Source organism: Prunus dulcis, chromosome 7, assembly GCF_902201215.1.
Source record: "Prunus dulcis chromosome 7, ALMONDv2, whole genome shotgun sequence".
NCBI classification, from domain to species: domain Eukaryota; kingdom Viridiplantae; phylum Streptophyta; class Magnoliopsida; order Rosales; family Rosaceae; genus Prunus; species Prunus dulcis.
In genome coordinates, this window is record NC_047656.1 from 20,892,029 (window position 1) to 20,919,252 (window position 27,224).

General features: G+C 38.0%; 5 protein-coding genes across 11 annotated transcripts; 2 read left to right on the forward strand and 3 right to left on the reverse strand.

The window, feature by feature from the left end:
- Positions 1–3,153: 3,153 nt before the first annotated feature.
- On the reverse strand, positions 3,154–8,073 carry LOC117634191 (uncharacterized protein Cbei_0202). The gene is made up of 13 exons (XM_034368156.1): positions 7,697–8,073; positions 7,528–7,590; positions 6,888–7,337; positions 6,670–6,741; positions 6,321–6,446; positions 5,999–6,208; positions 5,402–5,449; positions 5,129–5,284; positions 4,853–5,014; positions 4,526–4,619; positions 4,318–4,436; positions 4,160–4,204; positions 3,154–4,006 (listed from the first exon to the last, which is right to left on the reverse strand). The coding sequence occupies exons 1-13, from the start codon at positions 8,033–8,035 to the stop codon at positions 3,773–3,775; spliced, it is 2,118 nt and encodes a 705-aa protein (XP_034224047.1). The 5' UTR covers positions 8,036–8,073; the 3' UTR covers positions 3,154–3,772.
- Positions 8,074–8,481: 408 nt separating this feature from the next.
- LOC117634192 lies at positions 8,482–12,052 on the reverse strand. Of its 2 annotated transcripts, none has more exons than XM_034368157.1 (5): positions 11,805–12,052; positions 10,533–10,606; positions 9,762–9,947; positions 9,538–9,577; positions 8,482–8,821 (listed from the first exon to the last, which is right to left on the reverse strand). In XM_034368157.1, the coding sequence occupies exons 2-5, from the start codon at positions 10,533–10,535 to the stop codon at positions 8,739–8,741; spliced, it is 312 nt and encodes a 103-aa protein (XP_034224048.1). In that variant the 5' UTR covers positions 10,536–10,606; positions 11,805–12,052; the 3' UTR covers positions 8,482–8,738. The 2 variants fall into 2 exon arrangements, with proteins under 2 accessions (XP_034224048.1, XP_034224049.1); XM_034368158.1 differs by having other exon boundaries at positions 10,533–10,620.
- A 735-nt stretch (positions 12,053–12,787) lies between these two features.
- On the forward strand, positions 12,788–16,045 carry LOC117634257 (calcineurin subunit B-like). Its single transcript, XM_034368269.1, has 6 exons — positions 12,788–13,208; positions 13,313–13,437; positions 13,625–13,721; positions 13,837–13,946; positions 14,503–14,577; positions 15,548–16,045. Exons 1-6 carry the CDS (start codon positions 13,139–13,141, stop codon positions 15,596–15,598), a joined length of 528 nt encoding a protein of 175 aa, XP_034224160.1. The 5' UTR covers positions 12,788–13,138; the 3' UTR covers positions 15,599–16,045.
- An 831-nt stretch (positions 16,046–16,876) lies between these two features.
- On the forward strand, positions 16,877–20,151 carry LOC117634256 (TRAF3-interacting protein 1-like). 6 transcript variants are annotated; one of them, XM_034368263.1, is made up of 5 exons: positions 16,877–17,174; positions 17,341–17,425; positions 17,766–17,848; positions 18,050–19,581; positions 19,834–20,151. In XM_034368263.1, exons 2-5 carry the CDS (start codon positions 17,355–17,357, stop codon positions 19,855–19,857), a joined length of 1,710 nt encoding a protein of 569 aa, XP_034224154.1. In that variant the 5' UTR covers positions 16,877–17,174; positions 17,341–17,354; the 3' UTR covers positions 19,858–20,151. The 6 variants fall into 6 exon arrangements, with proteins under 6 accessions (XP_034224154.1, XP_034224156.1, XP_034224155.1 ...); XM_034368265.1 differs by having other exon boundaries at positions 16,878–17,174; positions 17,784–17,848; XM_034368264.1 differs by lacking the exon at positions 16,877–17,174 and having other exon boundaries at positions 17,186–17,425.
- Positions 20,152–23,036: 2,885 nt separating this feature from the next.
- Positions 23,037–26,284, reverse strand: LOC117635549 (putative leucine-rich repeat receptor-like serine/threonine-protein kinase At2g24130). The gene is made up of 2 exons (XM_034369851.1): positions 23,731–26,284; positions 23,037–23,623 (listed from the first exon to the last, which is right to left on the reverse strand). Exons 1-2 carry the CDS (start codon positions 26,282–26,284, stop codon positions 23,220–23,222), a joined length of 2,958 nt encoding a protein of 985 aa, XP_034225742.1. The 3' UTR covers positions 23,037–23,219.
- Between the last annotated feature and the right edge of the window lie 940 nt (positions 26,285–27,224).

Below are 27,224 nucleotides of genomic sequence, written 5' to 3' on the forward strand. Positions count from 1 at the left end.
CATAAGAGAGAGAAAAACACATAAAACTCGTAGAGTTTCTGAACTTTATTGAACAAACTAAACTAAAATAAAAAACTAAAACAACCCTAGCAAAAGAAAAACCAACCCCCTCTAATCTTCTTTTGGGAGATGACATAGAGAGCGTTACTTAGTTATTCCAAGGCCTCAATGCACCAATGAGATAACCTTGTCTCTGGAAACTTATGAGCGAGTTATGCCAAGGGCAAATATGTATAGATATTATTTATATGGTTAATGACAGTTTAGTACCCTGTAGTTACTCTTAAGACATGTTAGTTCATATTTTCTCAATGTTTACGATTACTCAAAGTGGGCTTTAAAATTTGTCACAATGTGATTCCACCGTTAGGGTTTCTGTCAGATCTCCTCGTTAGTTACCTATATGACACTATGAGTCCCACATTTCTATATAGCTAGAAATGGTCAAGGACTTATGTGAAAGAAAGATTAATTATTAGATATGGCAAAATGAAATGGAAGGAAGCCTTGTGGAATTAATTATACAATAGAGCTTGATTTAAGGTAACTCCTTTTAGAGCCAGAGCTTAGTCTATTCATTCAGACCTTTAATCTATAGGTATTTCTGAATTTCCGGTGAGGATGAAGTTAGATTAAGATGTTTCATCTCTAAATTAAGCAATCGAAATATAATAAAGCACTCAACTGCAAGTCTGCTACATGCGGTAGTAAACCAACAAATAGAAAAAGTGTTGCTATCTTGTATATTAAACACTAATGATATTTGTAAAAATTCATGACCTAATTTGCTCCTCAATAAATATAATTTGGAAAAAAAAGAAAAAGAAAAAAGAAAGCATGCCGTCCCATCTAATTTGGAAATGTACAAGGTTGTGCGAGACCGTAGCAGTTGAGCTGACCGTCCAGAACAAATCACTACCTAAATAAGACTTGGGACGGCCGTCTTCTGTGTCACCATCATTTATATATACATATCAAGAGCAAGAATATTATTGTTGTATTCTCTCCTCTGCTAATTTGTATGGTTCCTTCCTTACGTTTTGGGAAGAAATTAATACTTGGGTTTATCTTTGTAACCTACCAAAAGGCAAACAGGCAACAAGACGACTAGGACATTAGAGCTTCTAAGAGTCAAAATCAAGGGTAACCTTCCATGCCAGAAATCAAGAAAAAGAACAGAAAAAAAAAAAAAGGTTTCAATCTTAATTTCACTTTTAAAAATAGAAGAATTGACACCAAACCTAAAATAGAAAGATAATCATCTGTTTTTGTAGTGCAGCAGATGCATCATGCATCAAGAAAAAGGAAAAGGAAAAGGAAAAGGAAAAAGAAAAAGAGTGATGATGATGATGATGATTACAAGTTACAACAACTACCCTTATCTTTATTTTCCCTCCAATTCAGAAAATTTGTATTAAAGGTAAAAGCAACTTCTGCTTGTTCTTCATTTTCTTCTTAATTTGCTTTTTGTGTTTCTTCTTAATTTGCTTTTTGCTTCTAAAGAAACCCAAGTCTACAAGCAAGCAGGGACCATGACATTGACAGCAGCAAGATCATTAAATTATGATATTGTTTTAACTTACAAGTCTAAGGTAAACACAAACCAGTATGTGTATATATATATATCTGCTGCTTTTAGCCGAAAGCTGGGGCCTCCATTTACAGCTCAGAAGAACCACTTAAATCATTTCAAGCAGTGAAAGCTCATCATCTCCATATATATATATATATATATATATATATGTACTGGCCTGCATGCACTGCACTGCATTTAAGGCCATTAAAAAATCAAAAGAAAATTTACCACCCTTGATTGAATACTGAAGCCGCAGTGTGACACTCACAAATGGCTTTGTGTTCTTAATTAATCTTCAACAGTAAGAGAGTACGACTAACCATTTGATCTGCAATGCATGATGTATGACGAATCTATGGAAAAACAAAAACAATAAACTTGACAATTATGAAGTCTGAAGCAAAAGCACACAGAATTTTCTTGTGATAGCTGGGAGCCTGGGACGTGTGATGATTTGGACACATCATATGCTATGCAACACCATGTCTGCTAAAAAGTTAAAAACCATCAACATTTGTCCCATATCTTTTTGGGTCTACCAAATTTCCTCCTTATTGTCGACTGTCTTCTTCTTGGCTCATTTTGCTTTAATTAGTTTCTTTTTTATTTTCTGAATTAATTGATATTAATTGTTCTTATCTTTTCCACCTCCAAATGAGAACAACCGGTCAGAAACAGAGACAATGTTTTGAGGAGGATACGTCCAAAGCAATAATTTCTTAACATGCATGCAGCTGCACAAGCAAGGCAATCCTATTGCTATTATTATCGAGCATGAAAATCAGAAAGAAATGATCTTGTTTTGTTTCGTTATGATTATTGATTGATTTATACCCTTCAGAAACAATTGCTTTGACGGGAAACAGAATTAATTATGCATGGATTATGAGAACAAATTAATGGATATATATATATATATATATGATGCCATTTTTTATGAATAATGAATACAATTTACAAAGACCAAACCAAATGATGGTTGCTCACTCTCATCATGATTCATGATCATAATCATAATCATGATCATGTGGTGAGGTGTGGTGGAATTATAATAATATAAAATCAAGGAGGAGAATCAAACCCATGATGATGATGATGATGATGATGATGATGTTCCATTTCCATGCTCTTTGTCATGTCCTCCCCTAGTGTTGTGTTGCTATCAATGCTATGCGTCTAAGAGGAAGAAAAAGAAAACTCTGCTAATTGAATATATTTGTGTTCCCATGTGGTTAGAGTAGTAGTATTTATTTTATAGGCATAATATGCGATGCGAGTAAAGGTTTATTATTTTGGAATATAAATAATTCAGATGGATGATTTTGTCGTTTCTCATATTATTATATATGCACCGATTCTACTTTTGTTTGGTTTCTTTCTGGTTCACATTGGATGCCTTGGCAGCAACACTACTTGATGTGGGAAGGGAACACAATGCAATGCCTCTCAAGTTCAACTCATATTCATAAATTCATATTTTTCTCCTCTCCTCCAACATGTTCATGTTATAATGTCCTCCAGGCTCTATGCATGACGGAGTCAATTCAGACTGGTTGATTTCATTTATTTGACAAAGATACACCAAACGGAAATCTCTCTTTTCATTCATTTGAACCACATATTACAAATCGGAGAGTTTTTTTTCTTTTCTTGGCGACCGAACAAATCGAAGAGTTAGATTTATGAAATAAAGCTCACACTGGAAGTACAAACAAGTTAATGTTGCTTGAAATGTTCTTCTTATACCACCTTACACAGGGCTAGAGAACTACGTTCATGTCATGTTAGCAATCAACCTCCTCTAAGCTGCTTTTCTGTGACAAATCATAAATCCCACTTCAGCTTTATATCCGATGCAAAATATAGTAACCCATCATACACAAACCGGTCTCTGGCGAGCAGCAAAATTACATTTTTTCCATCACTTTTCTTCCAAATGCATCACCCAGATTGCTCTACTACAGTACCGAATTTGAATCTCTGATGGAACAATAAATCTTATCAAGCTGCTGAATAACGTACTAATTCCTTCATGGCTTGTTTCCAAAGATGTAAGCGCATACTAGCTCAAGTTTCCATACAAGTCTGAGTTAATGCGAAACCAATGTTAATATCTACCTCAGCTCTTCGATGCAGATGATTGAGCTTCTTTTGCAGGGCACTTGGAACCAACTTTAAGAAACACCAAATATGTTTCTAGTACTCCAAATATCCAGCAGTCCGAGCCTTGCCCAAAATTGACTCTATGCCATCATTACACAGACCAAAATTCTTTGCCACTGCAAAACCAGCATACATGCCATCCACAGCTGCACTTACAATCCCTCCAGCATAACCCGCTCCTTCACCGACAGGGTAAAGACCTTTCAACGACGTGCTCTCATAAGTGTCAATTCCACGGGGAATCTGGATGGGAGAGCTAGTCCTAGTCTGGAAGCAGATTTAATGATTTTATAATTGATTAAGATACTGACATCAATAACGATAATTCCTTGGTGGTGGTACAGACTATTTATTATGTTACATCCTGTTGACATAAAAAGAAACTAGAAGGGAAAAACAAATATAATTAACTGGGATTACCTCCACTCCATGAAGAAGGGCCTCTTTGGAGATAAAACCTGGTAACTGAAGGCTCCAAAGTCCGCAACAAGCCAAGTATATCAGTAATCTTTTGTGCATTCATCAAAATTCAAAAGTATTAAAGGCAGTTAACAATTACAAGAGAAGTAAAGTAAAACCTCTTGGTCAAACGCTGAGATTGAATGTTGCAAAGTCTCTGTTATATGAATGGGGAATATCTTGTGGAGATTTGCTGCCTTCACTCCTAGTCGATAACTTGAAGGTGGCACAGATGTCACTGGAACCAAAAAAAAAAACCCAAAGAGCCAAGCTTAGCTTGCTGAACAATTGATGCAAAACTAATAAGAAATGGCATAGCAATCCTACCTGACAACTTATTGTCCAAAAAATCCGTAACTGTCTGCACAGGCACCACAAAATTTCCCCCTCCCATTCTAGCTGCTCTTTGCTCAAATTCCCTCTAAAAAAATTACAACATTAGAACATGTTATAATGCCTTTCAGCTGAAATTATGAATGTCCAACCAGGCTGAAAGACCCTTTTCTGCATGTTCTATGACATTAGCACAGCACTCAGAAGAGTTTGTTTCATATCATACAGAAGAAAAAAATTTAGTCATAACAGCTCGTAGGTAAATAAAGGAATACAAAACTGCAGACAAAAGAACATCAGAAATACTAAGGGAAAAGTTACCTGAAACTCAACCCCTGCAAGAGGTCCATGGAGATTCAATGCATCAAAATCTTTCATTGAGACGGTTACAACAAGTGCAGCATTTGCCCACTTTGACGCACGTCTAGAAAATGACATGCCATTGATACAGATTTCAGATGGCTTTGTACCAGTGAGAACAACCTGCAAATACCATCTCAGTGACTCCTAGAGTAATATATATGATCATTCTTCACCAGACATTTGCAATGCAAATATGGTTCTGACCACCAGAAATTCAAAAACAGAAAAACATACCTGACCACCGGGACACATACAGAAGGAATAGCAACTACGACTTGTTGCCTGTAAAGGTTCATCCCCATCCTTTCCACTTGCATATTTGGCAACCTTGTAATCTGCCACTGGTACTTTACCACATCCTCTGCGGACCTCAGTTGCCAATCCAGAATACTGCATATTTGTTGTAATAAGGAAAAATCAATAAATAGTTACAAAGGGAAAAAGAATTTGCTTCTCTTAATAACAATACATCCAAAAATTTCAAATGAAGCTGACAATGCAACCAACCTGTAAGCTGTTTATTACTTCTTGAGGATGCTCAATCCGCAAGCCAACCTGTTCAGCCAATTTAAGTTTTTATTAAGCTAACAAAATATTTTGAACCAAGCACTACAACTAATACCAAGGAAAGTGACTTCCCACTAATACATGCCAAATTAGCCACCAAAAGGATGGTGTACATAATTCCAAGAACAAATATGGAAATATGACATCTCAAGCTTCTGGCAGGAACACCATATCGAGAGGGCAAAACAGCTTTCCTTTGTTGCATTTACTCCTCCAACTACACTATGTCAGTATCGGTATAAATGACCTTTCCCTCATGTTCGGCTATATTTAATGGATATAATTATGTCATCAACTTCCTTAATCCTACACTCTTATCTCATGTGATCTTTGGACACAAAAGTAGTGCCAGAAACTTCTGGAAGACAAAGTATTGGATAAATATAGGTTACAGTGGCCAGTTGATTTGGAGGATTCATGCACACAATAGATTCATAAATAGATAAACAACGAAGTTTCTTTGAATAATCTCTATGAAAGGGGTTTTGACTATAAATAAATAAAAATCTATATGAAAGGGGGAGAAAATAAACTCACAGCAAAATCTTTTGGGACCAAGTCTATGTTATGAGACAGAAGAGTTTGATAGATATCGCGTGCAGAATGCCCAACAGCTAGAACAACAGCATCATATTCCCATTTCTGGGTATTAGACTGTCTGTCAACTGAATCCGAAACTTTGACACCCACAACTTGTCCGTTATCTACAAGGAGATCATCTACCCTCATCCCAAATTTGATAGTCACCTGAGCATGCCAAAAAACCATTATTAAAAGTATAAGAAATGTAAGCCGTAAGCAACATAAATCTAACAATATGCATTTGATTTAGTTAGAAAGAAAAAAAAGTGTCACTAACACCCAGATTTTGTAGATGTTGCCGAAAATTGCGAAGTAATGGAATCAATCTATCTGTCCCCAAATGAGGCTTTCCATCAACCAAGATTCCCTCAGGAGCTCCGAAGTGAACTAAAGTTTCCATAACCTGAGAAGTAAATAAATCTGAATCAACCCACATAAAGGATGGGTAATGGCTAAGTGATACTAGTCACCAGAAAGACGAGAGAGAGAGAAAAGGCTACATTGTCTATTATCTATGCCTTGACAGCTCTGTATTTCAACGTCCAAATTACACAAAGGGAAGACAATCAAAAGGATTTTTTTTTTGTCGAAACAAGACAATCAAAAGGATAGAGAATGGTTCTGACCGCCAAAACACTGCCACTGTTTCTTCCAATCCTAGTCACCAGCTTTCCATCACTCCATGTACCTGCACCACCCTGCCATGAATAAGTCCTCGATAAATGACTCAATGGTAAACATGTGTATGTGTGTGTCTGTGTGTAACATAAAGGCGCATGTTTTTATCGAGGCAGGAAAACAGAGATAAGTAAGAGCACAAGGTGAATCAAGTTATAAGTATAACCTCCCCAAAGCAAAAATTGCTTTCCGTTTGTAATATTCGGCGGAGAACCAGAGCACCAATATCGCGGCCCCTTTGTTCAACGGGCTGACCTCTTTCTATTAAGGTGACATCTGCACCAAATTCCGCAAGAACAAGGGAGGCAAACAACCCTGATGGTCCACTACCCACCACTGCAATTTTTGGTTTTCTAGCCGTCGGATGTGTGTATAATCCTTGGGACCCATTGTTCATGTTGTGCGCACTTTCTCTTGAAACTGTACCTTGATGTACATTTTCAAAGCCATGTATGATACTGATCAAATCTCCAGATTTATTTGCTTCAGGCATGTGTTCTACCAGCCCAACTTTAGGCTGCAACTCAGAAATGAAATCCCAAGCCCGAGGCTCTAGACTCAGAAGTTTGTTGACATCCATTTCCACAACGTACACGAATTTGGGTTCTTTCAGCCTCTACATAAGAAATAATAAGAGGAAGAGAAAAGCGCATTACTTGATTGATGGGTAACCAAATTGAAACTAGTCCAACTTTGCTTTTACCAAACAATTTCACAGACAGATAGGATGCAAATGGCCATTTCTGCAAGACTCTAACCTCCTAACATCAATAAAAAAAATTTCCATGACACACAACATATCATACCTTCCTTGCATCAAAAGATTTCCGAACCACCGTGAACGCCTCTGTCGGCAGCATTGAAGCAACCTGAAATGAAAAAGTGGCAACAAGATATGATGAATATATAAAAAATGTAGCAACTTGCACAAATGCTTCTTCACATAGACAAAAGTGCTGCCCCAAATGCTTTTACCGGAAACTCGAGCACTTTGGCAATCTGTTCGAGCAAGCCCTCGGCGACGCCGAGAAAGTCCTTTCCAGGGTCCTTGTGGACGGGAACTCCGAGCTTGGAAAGCCTCCAAATACCCGCGAACTTGTTCTTCACTTCCCCTACGATTTCCTGGTGCTTCAATTTAAGCTCCTTCTTCTCTGATGGGTACCTCTGTTTGCCGGTCCTCTTGGCGCTAAGGACTCGGAGTGTTTGGCGACGATGATAAGGGAGTGCACGCATAGGGATAGGGTTTGGAGGGTGGAGACACTGGACATGGAGGTGGACAGAGCCAAGCTTGGAGTTGGAGGGAAGGAGGGACATGGCTTTAGTTTACACAGAGCTCTGTGGAGACCGGAAAGTCTCGCGCTTCTGAGTAGCGAGCTATGGTTTGGGATAAGGAATTAATACGACATGGCGTTGATCCCATATGCCACACGTACAGTACGACCCACAAGTGAGAAGTGAAAAGACAACACAGCCGAGCGGCTATACTCTTTTTAATAATAAAAAATAAGAGTATAGCCGCGCGGCTATACTATTTATACAAAACAGACCCGACTAGCGCCTAGCGGGTTTGTGAACAGAGCATTCTGCCTTTTTATTGATTAAAGAACTTTTGACTCTCAAATTTTTAATTTTTAATTATTTATTCTCCATCATTTAAAGTCAGAATTTTTCTGTATACCCCAAAAGAAAAAGTCAACTTTTTTCTTAATTGTTTATTTAAAGTAGGACCAACAACTTTTCTCTATTTATCTTATTTCCAATGAGCGGGAGCAAGTTTTTCTTTTATCATTGCAAATCTTCTTTTGTTATTTCATAGAAATACTACTTCATGCTGTCGATTTCATGGATGAAATGTTTCATCTACAGACTTTTAACAGAACTCATTTTTGAAAATTATTGTCCCACAAATCCCAGCACGAGCAGGAAACAATCTAAGCAGATGGACTATGGCGGCCATTGATAGGTTGCAGGCTTGCTTTGCAGCTCGTAAGCTTTTTCCGGAGCAAGATTTCCGACTTCACCAATTGCCTGCATCTGCATCACGAGATTGATAGAAGTCGTCTGCCCGTACAATGTTGACCTCTTCAAACTCATTGTCATCTGGAGGCAATGGAGAAAAGTTTTATTAGGCTGCTCCCAAGCAAACATAAGATAAAAGACAAGACACAATCTGGTCTACCTAATATAAAAGTAGAGCAGTCGCTCCCATCAAACTTTCAAGCATAAAAACTAGTAGGGCGGATAATAAAAATCAGTAACAAGTCGTCTAAAGACGTTGTAACTGTGTCTTATGAATAAATCCAAGCTCAAGCAATGATAGAACTGTACAAAAAATCGTATACAAATTAATCAAACTATAGCAAAGAAAAAATAGAAAAGACTGCCTACTCCTTGTCATTTTCACACATCATCAATTGCCGTTCTCATACGATAATGATTGCATGAAAGCTTAATTAATTAGGAAAAGCCAACTTCATCAGAACATTACAAAAACATGACTAAATGAAAATGGTCCTCAAACAGTGTCTGAAATACTTCAGACCATAACCCAACTCTTAAGAAAGAGCAACCCCCCTAAACTTTTTCCCATCAAACTAGGCAACTCCTCAATCTTTGATGTCACATAACTCAACTCATGGTAAGATGCCTTCTGCCCATGAAACTAGGCAAAGTTATACTTTTCTTTTATATTAGATAATCCAACCTTCTAATCCTTGTTTTCAAATACTAACTTAGATGAGCCAGCAGTGAGAATAATACAAGTAAGATGCATAAAACTAGAGGGACCAAAAAACCAAAAGGATAAGAGATTCAACCTTTTCTCAAGGTCAGTGCCACAACGGCATCATTCTCAACCTGAAAAGACATGAAGATATCATTGAAGACATCATCCACTTTTGGAGCTCAATGAACATAAAATTTTAGAATGTCGATGTGATGAAAATTGTTTGTAGTAGTGAATCTCTAAGTTCAAGTGTGTGTGTGTGTGTGAGAGAGAGAGAGAGAGAGAGAGAGGTGAACTGTACTTTTTGTTTCGTACCTTCTGATCTGCCAATGACTTTGAATCCTCCAGTACTTCCCCAGTACTGACTAGGATCAAGCGCTGATCACTTACCGGTTGATCAATAAGATCATGCAACTTTTGCTTAATATCTAAACTTGTCTCAGTTGGTTCACACTGGATAAAGTAAGTTGTCTTACTACGCTTAACACGGATATACATGGCCTGGAAAAGAAAAAAAGAGACAAAACAAATCAGCATACAGTTTTTTTCCACTAATAATCAATGAAAACCACTAATCTTTTCCTTTAGTCTTATATTCCATACAACTTTCTCTAAAATCAAACTGAAGTAATGACCAAAATCAACAGCAATTTTAGTCCAAAAAGCAAGACTAACATTGCTTTACATGTGAAATTACTTAAACAAAGACACATTGTATCATGTTCCACAAGTTGGCAGCACTTGCTTCCTCCAATAGGGGAAGACGTGGATCTGCTATAAAGTCGGATATGAAAGCCATATTTGAAGGTTGTTCACACATTGTAATGGTTTTAACCTTGTATTTCAATACATTCCTACTCTATTATATATCATGTAACTTTGATCGCCAAAATTTCAATCAGACGATCAAAACGATCCCCCAAGTTTTCTCTAAGCACAATTTCCTTACTATATAATGATTTATTAGCAATTAAATAAATAAACAAAGTCCCTATCCCCTTAACTCACTTCAGGATTAATTTATCAATTATCTTATGTTCCAACAATGTAACGAAACGAAAGGGATAAAGAGAATCATGTACACACCATTCTTCAACTCTGAACTGAATAGGGGCAGGAGGACTCAGGAAATCTCTCTTCAATACGCTTCCAAGGAAATCCTGTTAAATCAGAACTAAATATGACATGTTGATGTTATGCATCACAAAATTAATCAAATAATCTAACAAGAAGATAACTATTTGATTTATTTCACTTGCAATTGTATCCTACTAATTTTTCACTTCAACATAGTGGCAGATCCAGGATTGTTAAAACATAGTATTAATTAATTCCATCCCTTATACTTTTCCTTAATTACTCATAACTAAACAAACATATACAACCTCTTCCGTATGGAAGGGAGGGATGAAGGAACCGAAGCATGTACATTGTGAAAGGTAAATTTGTTGGTAACTGAATCATTTCCATAGATTACAGACACAAATTATTGATTCAACTTGGTATTTTCAGGATGATACAGACCCCAAGAGCAATCAGCAAGCATACAAAATCAAACATTACTCTAGAGTCTAGAGTTGCCCAGTGCACAACAGAGACAAACTTAAATTTGCAGTGTGGACACGTCGAAATTTGAGTGAGAGTCAAACACCAATCAAGAGAAAGTAAAGGATTGAAAAAAATTCATGAAACAAAATCAAATTCAAACCACTACAGAAATCCAAACAGACAAGGATTCAGGTAGTAGTGAATTCAGGCGAACACAATAACACAAAGCCGCATATGTTTCAATTGTTGTTTTTGCATAACTTTTTCTCACTCTTTCGCATAGTTGCTCTCTTCTGAAACATGGGGAAGCTCTTTGGAGCTTCCCATCGAACATGTGGTGGGCAACTCTTTTGCATATGTTTCACTCTGCCGCATTTGTAGCTTCCCATCGAACATGTGGTGGGCAACTCTTTTGCATATGTTTCACTCTGCCGCATTTGTCTCACGTTTTCTCACTCTTTCGCAAATGTTTCACTCTGCTGCTGAAACATGGGGAAGCTCTTTGGAGCTTCCCGTCGAACAGCTGGTGGGCAAGTCCAAGGGGTCACACCAGCAGCACACCAGGACCTACACAGCCATTCAGCCACTTTCATGGCTGCCAAGGGGTCGCTTGACCCCAGTGACCCCATGGTGGCTCCGCCACCAAAGTTTTATTTTTTTATTGAATTGAAAAAAAGAAGTTAAAACATTAAAAAAGAATCTGGGTATTTTGTATCCACTATGAACATAGAAAGAGAGAGACGACAGGATCGATTTTGAGAAATATTAATCTTTTTATTGTTTGCTAGTAATGAGTTAAGATTCTCCTACCTCGAAGCGGTGGCTTAGTTTTGCTGGCCAAAGTCTACGGCCAGAAATCAACTTCAGCCTCTTTCTTCCGCTGTCCCTGGCTGCACTCGAATGAGGTTCTCCTACGTCTGACGAATTTTTTGTGTTTGGCTGCTGACTCAGACTTACCCCTCCACCGGTCAGGTTGATTCTTCTCTCGTTTTTGAGTCTGGAGTTGTTATCTCAGACGCTAGAGAAAACACATAAGGGTATATTTTTTCACCGTCACACAGAAAATATTTATTTATTTATTAATTATAGGAGCCAGCTTACCTTCCCTAATCTCTTATTTATTAGGGTGATTTTATTGACAGCCCATTATTTGCTCTTTAAATCCCACATTCCCAAAATTTAAAAATACTCATTATACCCCTATTTTTTTTTTCCTAAATTGCCCTCATAAATTCCATTCCCTAACTTACTATGTAAATCTCACCCCACCCATCGAAAACTCCCTCATTTTTCAGACACACCCCATCTCATATCAAATCTCATCCCATTGAAAATTCCCTCCTCTTGCAGACACACCCCATTCAATTTGCAATAAACTCCATCACACACCCCATTCCATTTGAAACAGAGTCATCGCACAACCCATCGCAGCAAACCCCAACCCCATCACAAACTCCCATCGCACACTCCATCACTAACCTCCATCGTTGATCTGTCCAGTTTTCACAATCCTATTTAACTTTAAAATCCTCTGAAAAACTAAGGTTTGATTTCAATTTTGAAAAGCTAAAGTTTGATTTCAATTTTGAAAAGCTAAAGTTTGATTTCAATTTTGAAAAGCTAAAGTTTGATTTCAATTTTGTGGGTGTATGGTTCAAATTTGGTTTTACGAAAATGGATTTTAAATATGATAATTGTTGAAAAGCAAATTTAATTCATATTTAAAATTAGTATGAAGTGCAAAAAGTAAATAATGGGATGTCAATAAAATTTCCCTATTTATTATAGGAGCCAGCTTACCTTCCCTAATCTAAAACAACGGTTTCTCTTTAATTAATTGCTTTTAAGCAAATCTCCCATCTCTCTGTGTTGGTGTTTAGGTAGACAGTAAAAATATCAATCGGTGCCTGGTGTTCTCGGCTGGATTAAGTCTAAACTTCCATCCAAACAAGCCAGAGAAAACCAGTAAACCACATTAACTCCATCACCGGTCAACCTGTGACCTGCCCGGCTGGCTGTTGTACCTACAAAGGTGGCGGCGGCTTTACAAGTGCTTGTCTTGTCAGCTCAGCAGCTTCTCGTTAGGGCTTTCCACTCGGCTTTCTGTAGACTTCACCGCACCTAATCGCCTCTTCCTCGCTACCATGGGCAGCACATCCTCGATGCTCACTCAGTACGACATCGAAGAAGTCCAGGACCACTGTAACCACACATGTAAGTTGCTAATGCATTCGCCAATTTCTTAGTTCCCCCTTGTGGATCAAGGAGCTTAGTATTTCTGAGCTGTTGGATTTAATTTGATTTGATTTGATTTGAAGTTTCGCAGCAGGAGATAGTTTCTCTGTATCAGAGGTTTTGTCAGCTCGATCGCAGTGGCGGAGGTTTCATCTCCGCCGATGAGTTCTTGTCCGTACCTGAATTCGCCGTCAATCCTCTTTCCCAGGTACAAACACATAAAGGATTAAAGGTTAAATCTTTTTATAATGTGACGTAGATCATTGACCGAAAACTTGGGCAGTAGATTTCAAAGATTGATGCTTTATTTTGATAGAGCACACCATGTGATCATGTATTGGCGAACGATGCAAATCTTTTATATGAGTAACAATGAAGTGCTGTAAATCTTTCAGAGATTGCTGAAGATGTTGTATGGATTGAACTTTAAGGAATTCGTAGCTTTCTTGTCAGCATTCAGTTCTCGTGCAACCTTGCAGCAAAAAATTGAGTGTAATATTTCTTTATTAATGTGTCACTTCAAAAGTATGTGGCTACTATGAGCTTTCCTTGCTTGCTTTGTTCTCTATTTCTGAGTTGCAGTTTGGGGTTTCTATCTGTTTTGCAGTTATTTTTAAGGTATATGATTCAGACTGCAATGGGAAAGTCGCATTCAGTGATATGTTGGATGTTTTACGGGATTTGACGGGGCAGTTCATATCTGAGCAACAGAGGGAGGTTGGTTTCTATCACAAATTTGTCTCCATATTTTATTTCTCTTATGCCTGATTTGGGCTTGGTAACAAGGCTTGAGGCGCTTGAGTTTATGCAATGATTCAATAGTTCAAAAAATTTCTTTTTGTGAAGTATCTTTACTCATCGCGAATATGTTTATTTGGACTATGTTGAGGTTACCTGTTATTAGCTGTTCACCATTTGTTTTAAAGTTATCAATCAAAAGTAGTCTGGTTTTCCATCTAGGATTCAGGTTTCATTTCAGGGATGATGTGACACTCGGTTCTTGGGCAAAGTAGGGGAAAATGATTATAATCAGAAATCAGAAGACTGACTACCTTCATGAAAGTACCTTCTTTGAGACCTAGTTTCCAAATACTACGTATTGGTTTTCTGAACACCAGAAAAAATAAGAAGTAACTGTTGAAAACATGACTTTCATCTTTCTTCATACAAGATTAATACATTTATACTGCTCTGAAACTTTTCATTACAAAGTCTGAGAAGGTGCCCATTTATGTGTTTGATATAGTGTTTATGCGTTTACATCTTTCTGCAGCAAGTGTTGACCCATGTCCTTGAGGAATCAGGCTATACAAAGGATTCTTTGCTAAGCATATCTGACTTTATGAAGGTACCACAACATTATAAGTTCTGTCTAGTAATTAATGCATGTTATTGTAGATATATAGCTAGTCTGGTCTTTGTCTTGCATGACCTCACTTGTATGATTTTCATTACTCCACTTAGCTTGTTTCATCTTATTGATTGTGTTATGAATTTTGAATCGCTTGACTTGTATAACTCTGTTTGACGCTGCCCTTTCTAATCATGCCATAGAAGACAATGAGATGTGCTCTGATTAGTATAACTTGGGTTGCTTTTGGAAGCAATTTTTACAATGTTCATGGAACCATGGATTGAATAAAGGAAAGAGAACTTCGATTTCTCATTTCATTGCCATGCATGGAGTTCAAGGGTATGGGTATGGCATTAACCTGTCAGATTTTCATTAAGGCTAGAAGTAATAGCTGCATTTACCTTTGCAACGGTCTTAGGTTATTCACACACAGAGAGATATCTCTATGTATGAGAGGGGCTGGGTTGCTGGGGATGGAGGTCCCTCTAAATTTTTTCTGAAGTTATTAAGTTATCCTCATTGAAGTCACACTGTTGTTGGGTCTAGCATAAATGTGATAAAACTTAGTGTCATGCTAGAATGATTTGAAGGTTTATATCCCAAGAAGTTGAGATGTTTTTGTTTCCCCTCTGGTTTGCTTTTCTGTAAACGTTTTTTTAACTTTTGTTGATATTCCTATGTGTTATGGTCTTGGAAGTACCAAAGAGTGTAAAGCAACGAAGTTTTCTATTTTTACCTTTTTCTTTTCTAATAAGACTAGTAAATACTTTTGCAAACATTATTTGAAGTATGCATCAGCTGATTTATCATTTCCAATTCACATCTGAAGGGACTTTTCTTCATCTGTCTATGAAATGATTATACTTGCATTAAATTCCTATTTATGCAATAAATTTTGTAGAAAGCATATATATTAGCTGAAAATAAGTAAACAATGTAAAAATTTATTCCTCATTGTTTACAGACTCTTTGCAACTCTGATTTGAAGATGGAGGTTGAGGTTCCTGTGGATTGAAATGAGACTGACAAATCTCAAAGTTAAAGTTGGCCAGGCTTAAAAGCCAGAGGCACAACGTCCACTGTGTGTTCCTTGTAAGTCTGTAGAACAGTATAAGCACTTATGCTGGAGTGGCATTGCTTGTTTTGCCAACTAGTTCATAGAACAGTAGCACAGTGTATTTCTATTACACAGCTTTGAGCCTTTAGAATTACGTGGTAGATGGCAAATGGTTGATTGCTAGTTCTTCTGCTTGTTGAATAACGTAATTTATGGACAGTTTTCTGCCGTTGGACTTAGGGACAAATGGTTCCTTAATTTTCAGATGTATCATCATGCATGGCATTGGCTTTCAAGTCCGTGTCCACCATTCAGATAAAGCTATGGTGATTAGATATTCTTCTTCTTGAATCATTTCTGTTCGTGTATCCGTTTTCTTCCCTTAATAAGATTTGGCTTAAGCAAGGCTTAGCAAAGTGGTTAAGAGTCTGTGGTCGCAGTTCGAGTCCCCCTCCCAATATCGCTTGTATAAAGAAAATTGTCTTTGGCGTAACGTCTCTCTCTCGTACTAAATCCTAGTACTTTATCAGTGAGTTGGTTAAAGTATGACCGCCTGGAATCTGAATCGGACTGAAGCCCGCCATGATGAATTTTTTCCGGGCCATGCTTATTCTTGAATTATTGTTCCCCTTTTTTTCTTTATACTTTGTTGGCCATTAATGAGGATGTCAAGCACGCCTGTGCTTCTTTCTTTTCTTTGTTAATTACTTTTGCTTAAATTAAATATGAAAAAAGAGATTTTAATCCCATCCAGCCATCCTTAATGTAACATGTCCTACATAATAAGAATATGATGCAGGGGCAGGTATCATGTGCATAACCAATAAAACGGAGAAGAAGAAAGGAAAAAAAACGTACTGTACCACGTACAAGAAGCTATTTTTATCCTTTATTTTCCCTGTATGGACTCAAGACTAAACTTGAGATTTAAAATTTTAGGTGTCGCATCACATGTACTAAAATTCCAGGGCGATAAAAGAATCGATACAATGTGAAATGAAGATCCGGGGTGTGTTTACTATTACCATCGTGCCCATTGGATTCTGATAAATCATGATTGTTAAAATAGCATAGTTGACCCCTCCACGAGATTCCATCCAGATGGGAAAGGAGATAAGGATTTACCCAAAAGGGGTAAAAATAAGAAAGAAAACTGAGTTGACCAACCTATTTGAGTCATCTATTTTTTGTGTATATATATATATATATATATATATATATATATATATATATATAACATATATGAGATGGTCGGTGTGTAGTCGGCAGAAGAAGAAGAAGAAGAAGAAGAAGAAGAAGACCTTCTGCCTCGCCTGCTGGCCCATGTATTCTAATTTGTAGCCGTTGCGGAACAAAAGGACCGTTTTAATGGCGGTTGCGGGACAAAAGGAAGAAGTGGGGGCCCACCTTGCTATGATTAATACAAAGAACCCCTTAATACAATTGGATTTTAGTCCATTAAGGAGACAGTGATTGATTGGTGGACGAATTGGAGCTCTAATCGGGCTGGATATGTTTTTATAGGGACAAAAAGGTAAGAACGACCTCGTTTCGATTGATCTTAGTATTTGGTTGGTAGAAAAGAGATTGTCTTTGGCAATGTCATGTATCAATCATCCACCACCTTCGTGGTTACAAGGAGGCAAAGGGCAGTTTTGTTTCTTAACCTATTCATTCAATTCAATGCCTTTCTGTTTCAGATATTTCAAAATGAATGCTGCTGCTTTATAAGGAAGCCAAACCAAGCGCCAAGTTGTTGCTGGCAAACACAAACATTCATTTTTGGTATGTATACCTTAGCCTTTTCTGTACTTTCCATAAACAAAATTTAAAAATTTAAAAATGAATGAAGAATTTAAAACCTGGGAAGCTATAAGCACTCGCGATGTTTCTGTGCTGCTTCCCATTTTGTCATTGAGTGCACATCAGAAAAAGTTGGATTTGTTTTTATGCCTCTTCCATAAGGGAAAAGCATGAATGGGTTTCATTCCATTTTGTAAACCATAGAATTGTCCATTTCTGGTATCTTCTTAATTCATTGGTCCGGAGAAACAAGTTTCATGTAATTTGTTTTCTTCTTCTTCTTCTTCTTCTTGTTGTAGCAGAAAAAATAAAAACTTGACAGGTTTGATTCTTTCTGCAGTGATTTTTCTCAACTGGGTTTTGTTCTGAGGATCAAGTTTAGGCCTTCTTCTGCACAACCATCAGGTAATGTTTTTTGTGTGGAAATCAGGTTCTTGGATTTGGAAAATTAACTGGAGTTGTATTCACTTTATTCTAGGCACTAGTGTCTATCTCATTGTTCCTGTGGCATATGATTGATTCAATTTTTCCATTTGCTATGTGAATCTTGAAGAAGATAATGGTAATTCTGAATAGCTGATAAATTTGCACTTGTTTTGTTCCTAGAATCCAGTCTGATTTCTCCTCTGTTAACTGAGATGGCCGAGGGTAGTATGCCTGGGATGCCTGAAACTGATATAACTGCCCTAACTGAAGCGCTTTATGCTCAACAACAACTACTGCAAAAGCTTTACTCTGAATTGGATCAGGAAAGAGAAGCATCATCTACTGCAGCTGATGAAGCTCTATCCATGATACTGCGCCTGCAAGGAGAAAAGTCTGCCATGAAGATGGAAGCAAGTCAATATAAGAGATTGGCAGAGGAAAAGATATGTCATGCTGAGGAAGCTCTTGCAATATTTGAAGATCTCATTTATCAGAAAGAAATGGAAATTGCTTCTCTTGAGTTCCAACTTCAGGCTTATAGGTACAAACTTTTAAGCATGGGTTGCAGCACTGAATTAGGTGCCGGTGAAAATGTATATCCAGAGAATTTGTTGTTTCAAAGAAGTGATCTTGGCAATGCGGAAACAGGTGTTAGTGGGACTATAAGGAGAATCAACTCTCTGCCTCCACTTGAACTCAAGGAATTCCTCAACAAAAAAAGCACTACGGATAAAGACAGAGACAGAGACAGAGACAGAGACAGAGAAAGAGAACGAGAAAGAGAAAGAGAAAGAGAAAGAGAAAGAGAAAGAGACAGAGAGAGAGAAAGAGACAGACCCATGATCCCTAAGCCAGAATGTGTTAAAAAAAAAGCAGAGAAAAAGGTGGACCAGGAAGTCAATTTCCAGAGCTTAGATGTAGAGAAGAAATCAATAAATTATGCAGGTGGGAACATGAATACAATCTGGGAGCAGATTAAGAAGTTAGATGCACGAGTGAAAGAGATATCAGATTGTAAAGATTATGGTAGGGAGAAATCTTTACTCTTGAAGGGTCCGTCCAGGACTTGTTCATTACCCTCAGTTCCAAAAGTAAGCGTAAACACATCACGTAACCCAACAAGCGAAGAAATTATTGCCAGTTTGGATAAGCTTAAGCAAAGTGAGATTCTACAGGAAAGGGAGGCAATTGTTAGTCCTTCATGCTCCTCAAGCGTCCATGATGTTTTTGAAGTCCCACAAAGTTATGAGAATGCTAAAGCTTGTGAAGGTGAGAAGAAAGAACTTAGTAAGTTGACTGTGGAAGTCGAGAACAGGCTGGGAAAGCCAGATTTGGTGTTGGATGAGACCAGTGAAATATATGCTAAAGATGAAACAGACAGGGTAAGGAAAATTTTGCATTGCAAGAAGCAAGAGAATAAAATATTTAAACCAAGAGATGGAATAAGTACTGCTGACTCTAATTTGAGGGAGAGATTGGCTGGGGTTACTGAATCTCAGCAAGCCAAATTTCAACAGCTGTGGAGGAGAATAGAGCAGCTTGAGGGAGAGAGAAATAGTATAAGGCAAGAAATTAGTCATGCAGGAGAGGAGGAGTTGAAGCTGTTTCAGGAGATACATGAGCATCTTAATTTAATACAGTCTGAAATGCGTAGTTGGAAGCCTAAGAAACCCCCTCCGCAGGATGACGAGCCCTTGCACTCTGTTATGGAGGTATGACCTTCTTGCTTTTTTCCTTAGGGTATTTTCTCACTCTCTCACTCTCACTCTCTCTCTCTCTCTCTCTCTCTCTCTCTCTCTCTCTCTCTCTGCTGTGGACTGTGATACACATGCACATACACTTTTAGTTGTGAGGGTCTTTGAGCATGGCTTGCTAAGTATAAGCTGGAATGTTGGTTCACCTTGAATGCAAAGTTAAATGCAAAGTTTGATGACTTATTCCCAAACCTCAATTTTATGGAACAGGCAATGCTACACTTTTGGCTTTGACCAAGCAATTCGGTGTCGCTGATGAACTTCATGCATCATCAGTTTTAAAGGTGCTATGCAGAAAGGATTCCGTAAGAATATCTTTGACCTTTTCTTCTCCAGTGGGTGGTGTGAACTAATAAATTAGATTCTTTGATTTGATTTGTATAGCTCCTAATACATTGTAAAATTTTCAATCTGTACATTGAGTCTTACTACAGTACAAACAAATCTTTCTTCCGAATTAGGATTGTACAAGGAATGCTTCCATGTACATTTTATTATTTTGAAATTGAGATGCAGGTTGTTAAGTGATATCAGGAGTTCTTTCTCAACATAGATACCATGTTTTACATTTTCCCTCCATATAAAAAAAGTTACATGACACGTTCAACTTTTGAGCATAACTGCAAGAAAGCTTCTGCATACATTCAACATTAGATCATAACGGAAATCAGTTGAGTGCCCTTGGTGTATCAGAATTTCTGGCAGAAATCTCCCTACCTCCTTTTGTTTTCTATACAATCTTCATGAGATTAAAACCAACTCTGCTATAGGGAGTGTTTCCATGAAAGAGTAATAATGTAATAGTGACCACAATTAGGTCTTAGAAGACAGTGTCTCATTTTGAGCATGCATAACCACTATGTCAGATTTCAAGGCATGCCATGGCCTGGAATATTTCCCAGGAAATCTAATTTATGTTTAATTCCAGAAAACTGGAGTGATGAACTTGTAATAGTGGAAAGATATTAACAAAACGCGTGGGAATTTAGTATATTGGGAGAAATTTAATGCAAGAGGTGCTTTCCTATGAGGATCAAGAAGAACTCAGAAAAAGGAGGCTATTCCATAGTCTATTTGTTATCTCATTTCCTCCCAAATGATTAAGTATCTCGACGAACGTTCTAACTTAGAAGTTATGCCTTCAAGATCGTTGGGATTCCTAGCACAGCAAGGATAGGATATAGAAGGGAGACAATCTAAATTGCAGGTATGCCCATACATTCATCTCTTTGCTCACATGGGCTAATGAAAGTGGGTGATATGTTGGAGGAAGATAGTATAGAACAAGCAGAACTGCTCCAAGGAACATCATTTATTTTGCATGTTTTCATCTTGTCACCTTGTTTGATCATAAGAAGGATTTCACCGTGGTGTTTTGTGTCGGGACATTACATAAGTGATTGGACTAATTCTATTTTCAGTATTGTTGACCTTTATTGCAATGCTTTCTTAGGCATGTAGTCATATATAGATCTTTCATTTTAAAACTCCAGATTTCTTCACAACGTTCCAACCATTGATGAAGGGAAGTTGAAGTTGTGAAGGTTGCACATTGGATTTATGGATTTGTAAGGCCCAGTTTGGGATTACTGTCACTTTTAAAAAAAGTTGCTTATGTTGTGCTTTGAAAATAATTAGCTGTAAAGTAAAGCAGCTCCATGTTTGGTAAACAATATTTTTAAAGTGCTGTTAGTACAAAAAGCAGTGTCAAAACCGTTTGGTAAATTTTAATATAAAATTGTTGTAACTGTGAATAATGACTAAAATAGACATGATGTTAAAAGTGTTATGTACTAATCATATGGTGATAGTGGTGGTGATGAAGGTGGAGTTGGTGGTTGTGGTAGTGGTGGTGGTGGGGATGGCGGTTGTGGAGGTGGTGGTATGGCAGCATGGTGGTGGTTGTGGAGGTGGTGGTGGTGGAGGTGGAGGTAGAGGTGGTGGTGGTGGTGGTGGTGGTGGAGGTGGAGGTGAAGATGGAAGTGGTGGAGGTGGAGGTGGATGAGGTGGTGGTGGAGGTGGTGGCGGAGGATGAGGAGGAGAAGGATGTGGTGGTGGTGGTGGTGATGGCGGTGGCGGTGGCGGTGGCGGTGGCGGTGGCGGTGGCGGTGGCGATGGTTGTGGAGGGTGTGAATGTGGTGGTGCAAGTGGTGGAAGTGGTGTCATTTTTTAAAATGAATGATAGTATTTTGGGAATTAAAAAAATTCATTAAATGTTCATCTTTGCTTCTTTTGAAAGCAGCTTTGAAAAGCAACCCAGAGCCTGCTTTTAAAAGCTGCTGTCAAAAGGCCATTGCTTTTAAAATAATTGGGATATTTTATTTTTACCAAACACCTTAAACTACTTAACTTTAGAGTGAAGCAGGTTTTTGGCGAAAAAAAACAATCCCAAACGGGTTTGTAAGTCTTTAACTTGTTCGAATTCTTCGCATGGAACTGAATAACTTGTTACCAAAAAACTAACTTTTTTTCGCAAGCGCTTTCATATCCAAGACGTAAAATAAAGATTCTTCATTTGAGGATTACATCATTTGATTAACTTCCACTGAAAGATTGCTGAGTTCCAAAAGTTTAGATTATGCATTGCATAAAATAAGTATTTTGCAGTGATTCAAGAGTTAATTTATAATGAAGAGACAGGAGTTTCACTTGCATTGCACATAGTATTAGTGGGGTAGTTTTCTATGGAGATCACCTAAAAACAGATGGATGCTTGAAGTAATATTTGCTTGTGGAGGTCACCATCTTGGAGCACCATGTCACATTGGCCTTCCCCTTTCATGCACAAAGAAGAGTTTGGCATGTAATTCTTTACTGCAAGTGGAACGAGCACTGTGTTTTATCATCATTTGCACCTACCCACCCCTAAAGCTTCTTTTCATTTCTTTTATTATCTGACCAGCACATCGTTTATTTACAGTTAAACGAAAGTGCCTGAAGTTCTCACTTTCTGCAACAGTATCTGCAATCAAGTGAAGAGTTCCTGCAGTTCTACAAAAGTTCTGCATCTCTAACATGTACGAATACGATGCAGAAATGCCAAGGAGGAGGAGAGGTACGTGATCCAATTGAAGAGGCTGCAAGTAGTGGATATCGAATCATCAGACTCAGTAAAGTTTTTACATAAAATATTTGAACAGATGAAAGAAAGTATGAAAGCATTAGTAGTAGGGTAGGCCAAAAAGAGAACTAAATGCCTTTTTGGACTGTGGATATCAATCTTATTACATGAATTAGTTCTATTATTGAAGTAATGAGCAACAAAGTCTGTGTTTGGATGGTTCTGATATGAAGCAAGCACTAGTTTGTTGACTAGTGAAAGAAACTCTTCTTTATGGTTAGCTTATGTATAACATTTTACTGAATTTTCATGTCAGCTCTTGGACAAAAGGTTAGGAGAAGGCAGTGAAATGTAGTCTGAGTTGCATAATAATACGATCGAATAAGTACAAGACATGGTTAAAAGTTAAAACAAGTAAGAAAACAATTGCCAATTGCTTTAACCAAAAATTACAAATAAAAATCAAACAAATGAATTCAATTATCAGACATGAAAGTTCAAATTCAATGAAACCACTTCCATCACCATCCCAGAGTCAGAGGGCATCAACTTTAAGGCCAACTTCTTCAATCAACAGTGATGAAGGATTGGAGATATATTCCTTCACCCGACCCATTTCATGAGCTATATCTTGCATACTTGGTCTCATTGAAGGATTGTACTGTGTGCACATAAGGCCAAGCTCAATCAACTCCAGAACAACATCCCACCATATTTTGTTATATTGCTTAGGCATTGAATCTGGGACACACCTATCTATCGCTTGTTGAACTATAGAATCAACCCTGCTGGGGTAGTGACTTTTTACCCATTCATGCAAGCTTGAACCTTCATGAAAAAGGACGTCGGTTGGTCGCCTTCCTGTAACGATTTCTAACAAAAGGACCCCAAAACTGAATACGTCTCCCTCAATAGAAGCGCATTTTCCCATCCCATACTCTGTATTTGGTGAAGTCATTGAAGGAAAATAGGTACATATTAGAAATGTAAATCACCATTTTAGCGGTAACACTAAAATATGACAGAAAAAAAAAAAAAATACATACCAGGAGCAATATAGCCAATGGATCCGCATAACAAGCCATCTGCTGAACTGAAGGATGTTGAGTCATTCGTTGGAATATTCTCACCACTGCCTTTCACTAATCTTGCAATTCCAAAATCAGTAACCAAAGCCGTCATGTCATCATCTAGTAGAATATTGCTTGGTTTGAGATCACAGTGTACAACTCTAACAGGAGAATGATGGTGTAAATAGGCCACTCCTTCAGCTACATCATTGCAGATGCTCACCAACTGAATCAAGTTCAACCCATGGCTCAATCCATGGCTTGAGTAAAGATGCCTCTCCAGGCTCCCGTTTGACATCAATGGCAGAACAAGAGCCTTAAAATCCGGCCTACTGCAGGCTGTGATGATTCTAATCAAATTTCTGTGCCTAGTCCTCTTCAGGACTTGGCATTCCCTTTTAAAGCTTCCTAAAATCTCTCCATCTGTCTTCAAATCCAATACCTTCACAGCAATTACTGAGTTATCTTGAAGGACACCCTTATAGACATGCCCAAACCGGCCTGCACCAATCAAGCTTGAAGCACTGAAACCACCAGTGGCTTCAATGAGCTGCTCATATGAGATTCTTGGGTACTTGAGTTCTTTCTTCTCTTCTTCTTCATCATCCCGCAAATCCCCATGGTCGAAAATTGCCAAGTGCCTTTGGAGATTTGACCTGTGCATGAGGGGGTACCCGAATATGCAAAAGATGGGAGTGATAAGTAATGACAGGAGAATTGACAGAATAGCCAAATGACGAGCATGTTTTTTCCTGCAGTTTGGCAGGCCTTCTATTGATCCACAGAGACCAACATTTCCTAGGAAAGAGTCTATGGTGAGTGAAGAAAAGGCCCCCTTGCTTGACACATTCCCAGAGAAGTTGTTGAAAGAGAAGTTGACTTTCTTCAGAGTTAAAGAATCTTGCAGAGATTCTGGTATTTCTCCAATCAATTGGTTTGAAGATACATCAAGTTTTTGAAGATAAGGCAACTTTCCTATTGAAACCGGAAGAGGTCCTTCTAAGGAATTTACCGAAAGGTTGAGGTACTCAATGGCAATGCAGCTCCCAAGTTGTGATGGGATTGTACCAGAAAGATTATTGGAAGATAGGTCAACTGCTAGCACCATGTCCATTTTGCTCAACTCCATTGGTAATGGTCCATGTAAGTGATTACTAGACAGGTTCAAGTATAGTTTCAAGCTCCTCAGTCCTGCAACTTCACTAGGAATTACCCCTGAAATCTGATTGTGAGAAAGGTCTAGAATCTCTAAATTGATGCACTTTCCCAGACTTGGTGGTATGGTTCCTGAGAGTTGGTTCTCATAGAGCAAGAGCCTTCTTAACTGGGAAAGGTTTGCGAAACTATCTGGAATTGAACCAGAAAGCTTGTTTTTGGATAAATCTAGAAGGCCTAAATGGGGAATGTCACCAAGAGCGGGTGGAATCTCACCAGAGATTGAATTGTTGGACAAATACACCCTTTCTAGCTTTGTCATTTGGCACAGTTTGGGTGGGATGGTTCCATTCAAAAGGTTACTAGACAAGTTTAGCAGGGTGAGATTGACAAGGTTTGAAATTTGAGGAGGAATTGAACCATAAAGAAGATTAGCATCTAAATGAATTTGTACAAGATTGGTAGAAAGATTACCAATAATAGGAGGTATCTCTCCCCCAAGATTATTTCCAGCTAATTCAAGCTCTTGAAAGTTAGAGGCATTAACTAAAGAAGTTAAAAAAGGTTCAAGGTTAGTGTTACCATTATGGCTCACAAAGCCATTGTAGGACAAGTAGAGGTACTGTAATTGTGGCATTTTCTGTATAATCTCCAATGGCAACTCCCCACTTAGCATGTTAGACTCCAAATCAAGCCATTCCAGTCTTGAGGAGTTTGCAAGGGCTGCAGGAACCTGACCTACAAGATGATTGGACCACAGTAGAAGAAACCTCAACTGTTTAAGCTTACAGCCATCTGCTAAAGGGATTTTTCCGCTTAAAGAATTGTTAGAGAGGTCAATGTACTGCAAAGAAGAAGAAGAATGATTGCAGAAAAGTGTCACTGGAATTTCACCCTCGAGCCGGTTGCTTCCCAAATCAATATATACTAATTTGTGAAGAAAACCAAGTTCAGCAGCAATGTTTCCTTCAAGAAGATTGGAAGATAAGCTGAGCTGTCTAAGGTTAAACAGAGAGCCTAATTCTCCTGGAATGTGACCTTCAAAAAAGTTTCTTGACAAGTCAAGAATGGACAAGGAAGAAAGATTAGCAATAGCCGGAGAAATGGGGCCCCTGAGAGACCTTCCACTAAGATCAAGCTCTACAACTTGGTCTCTACTCTTGTTGCACCTGATGCCTGACCAATTACAAACATGAACACCCAAAGAATTCCAGTCCTCTAAAGCATGCTGGGGGTCCGAAACAATCGCTGACTTGAAAGAAAGCAACGATGCTTTATCTCTCATTGTTTGAGCATTTTCTTGGCCCAAAACCACAGCCAAGAAAATGATCAAACAGAGCAAATTAAACAAGGAAACCCTTTGAACACCAATCATGATCATATCAATCTTCTCCGAGCTAAATTTTTTGAAGAAATTGATGAAAACAAAGTGATCAGAAAAGAAAAAATATATATAAAAGAGTAGTTCTGGATGGCACAGGAGAAATGCATGCACCAGCTGCATGAGCTTGAGATTAAGATAATGAAAGCTTGGAGATGTCCAATGCCAATAAGTAAGCAAACCAATGCTTGGAAAATTTTGAAAATCTTGTGCCTAACTGCCGTTTGATGGAGTGGATGTACGTTTGGCGCCTGTGATCTTTGACTTTAAATCCCACCAATAGCGTTCATACAATTGTGTGCGTGTAACATGCCAAGTAAGCAACGTTAATGCAGTACATGTCAGCACCGGCAGGCCTAACCATTTTATTTTATACTTAGCTTTTGTTCATGAATTTATCTAATCATATTAGTATTATGTTGTTGGTTTAGAGATGTGAGCGCAGAGATTAGTGGATGGTGTGCTGTGGGGAAAATATAATATTGGTTAATAAGCACGCTTGAGGAAGCTGATGTGGTAAGTGCGTGTTTGGGTTTCGGTATATTTGTCGGCCCAGCGCCTCAGCTCATGCATACACACTCTGTTCATCAATTGGTATTGTAGCACTAAGAAGAGTAATTAAGAAATGTACAGCAGCACAATAACATGCAACCGACATAAACAAATAAAAAGTTTTGATTATAAATTCAAACGTGTTGCATGAGAAATAAATGAAATATTCACTTATTAGTCGGCCAGAATTAAGGTACATTCTTTTAAGTATTTGTAGCAGGGGTTTTAGACAAATTTGTAAACTCAAGTATCTCGAGATTGGACTGGATTGGAGTTAAATGCCAACCTATCTTAAAACTTGTAAGAATATTAAATTGGAGTATGATATAATAAGTTCGATTTTAAATATTTATAAATTCATCAAACAGCTGTCAAAATACTT

Bases quoted from the DNA above. Each gene is read 5' to 3' on its own strand.
- LOC117634192 (XM_034368157.1), bottom strand. The intron at 9,578-9,761 runs GTACGAAACAAA...ATGTCTTTTCAG, and splicing joins AGTCATTGGCAGATCAGAAG to GTTGAGAATGATGCCGTTGT. The intron at 8,822-9,537 runs GTTGAATCTCTT...CATTGCCTCCAG, and splicing joins GGCACTGACCTTGAGAAAAG to ATGACAATGAGTTTGAAGAG.
- LOC117634256 (XM_034368263.1), top strand. From the start codon at position 17,355: ATGCTGCTGCTTTATAAGGAAGCCAAACCAAGCGCCAAGTTGTTGCTG. The intron at 17,426-17,765 runs GTATGTATACCT...AAAACTTGACAG, and splicing joins AACACAAACATTCATTTTTG to GTTTGATTCTTTCTGCAGTG. The intron at 17,849-18,049 runs GTAATGTTTTTT...TTTTGTTCCTAG, and splicing joins TTCTTCTGCACAACCATCAG to AATCCAGTCTGATTTCTCCT.
- LOC117634257 (XM_034368269.1), top strand. From the start codon at position 13,139: ATGGGCAGCACATCCTCGATGCTCACTCAGTACGACATCGAAGAAGTC. The intron at 13,438-13,624 runs GTACAAACACAT...TAAATCTTTCAG, and splicing joins CCGTCAATCCTCTTTCCCAG to AGATTGCTGAAGATGTTGTA. The intron at 13,947-14,502 runs GTTGGTTTCTAT...ATCTTTCTGCAG, and splicing joins TATCTGAGCAACAGAGGGAG to CAAGTGTTGACCCATGTCCT.
- LOC117635549 (XM_034369851.1), bottom strand. From the start codon at position 26,284: ATGATTGGTGTTCAAAGGGTTTCCTTGTTTAATTTGCTCTGTTTGATC. The intron at 23,624-23,730 runs GTATGTATTTTT...CACCAAATACAG, and splicing joins CATTGGCTATATTGCTCCTG to AGTATGGGATGGGAAAATGC.
- LOC117634191 (XM_034368156.1), bottom strand. From the start codon at position 8,035: ATGTCCCTCCTTCCCTCCAACTCCAAGCTTGGCTCTGTCCACCTCCAT. The intron at 7,591-7,696 runs GTAAAAGCATTT...TTTTCATTTCAG, and splicing joins CCAAAGTGCTCGAGTTTCCG to GTTGCTTCAATGCTGCCGAC. The intron at 5,450-5,998 runs GTGAGTTTATTT...TTGGCTGAACAG, and splicing joins TGGTCCCAAAAGATTTTGCT to GTTGGCTTGCGGATTGAGCA.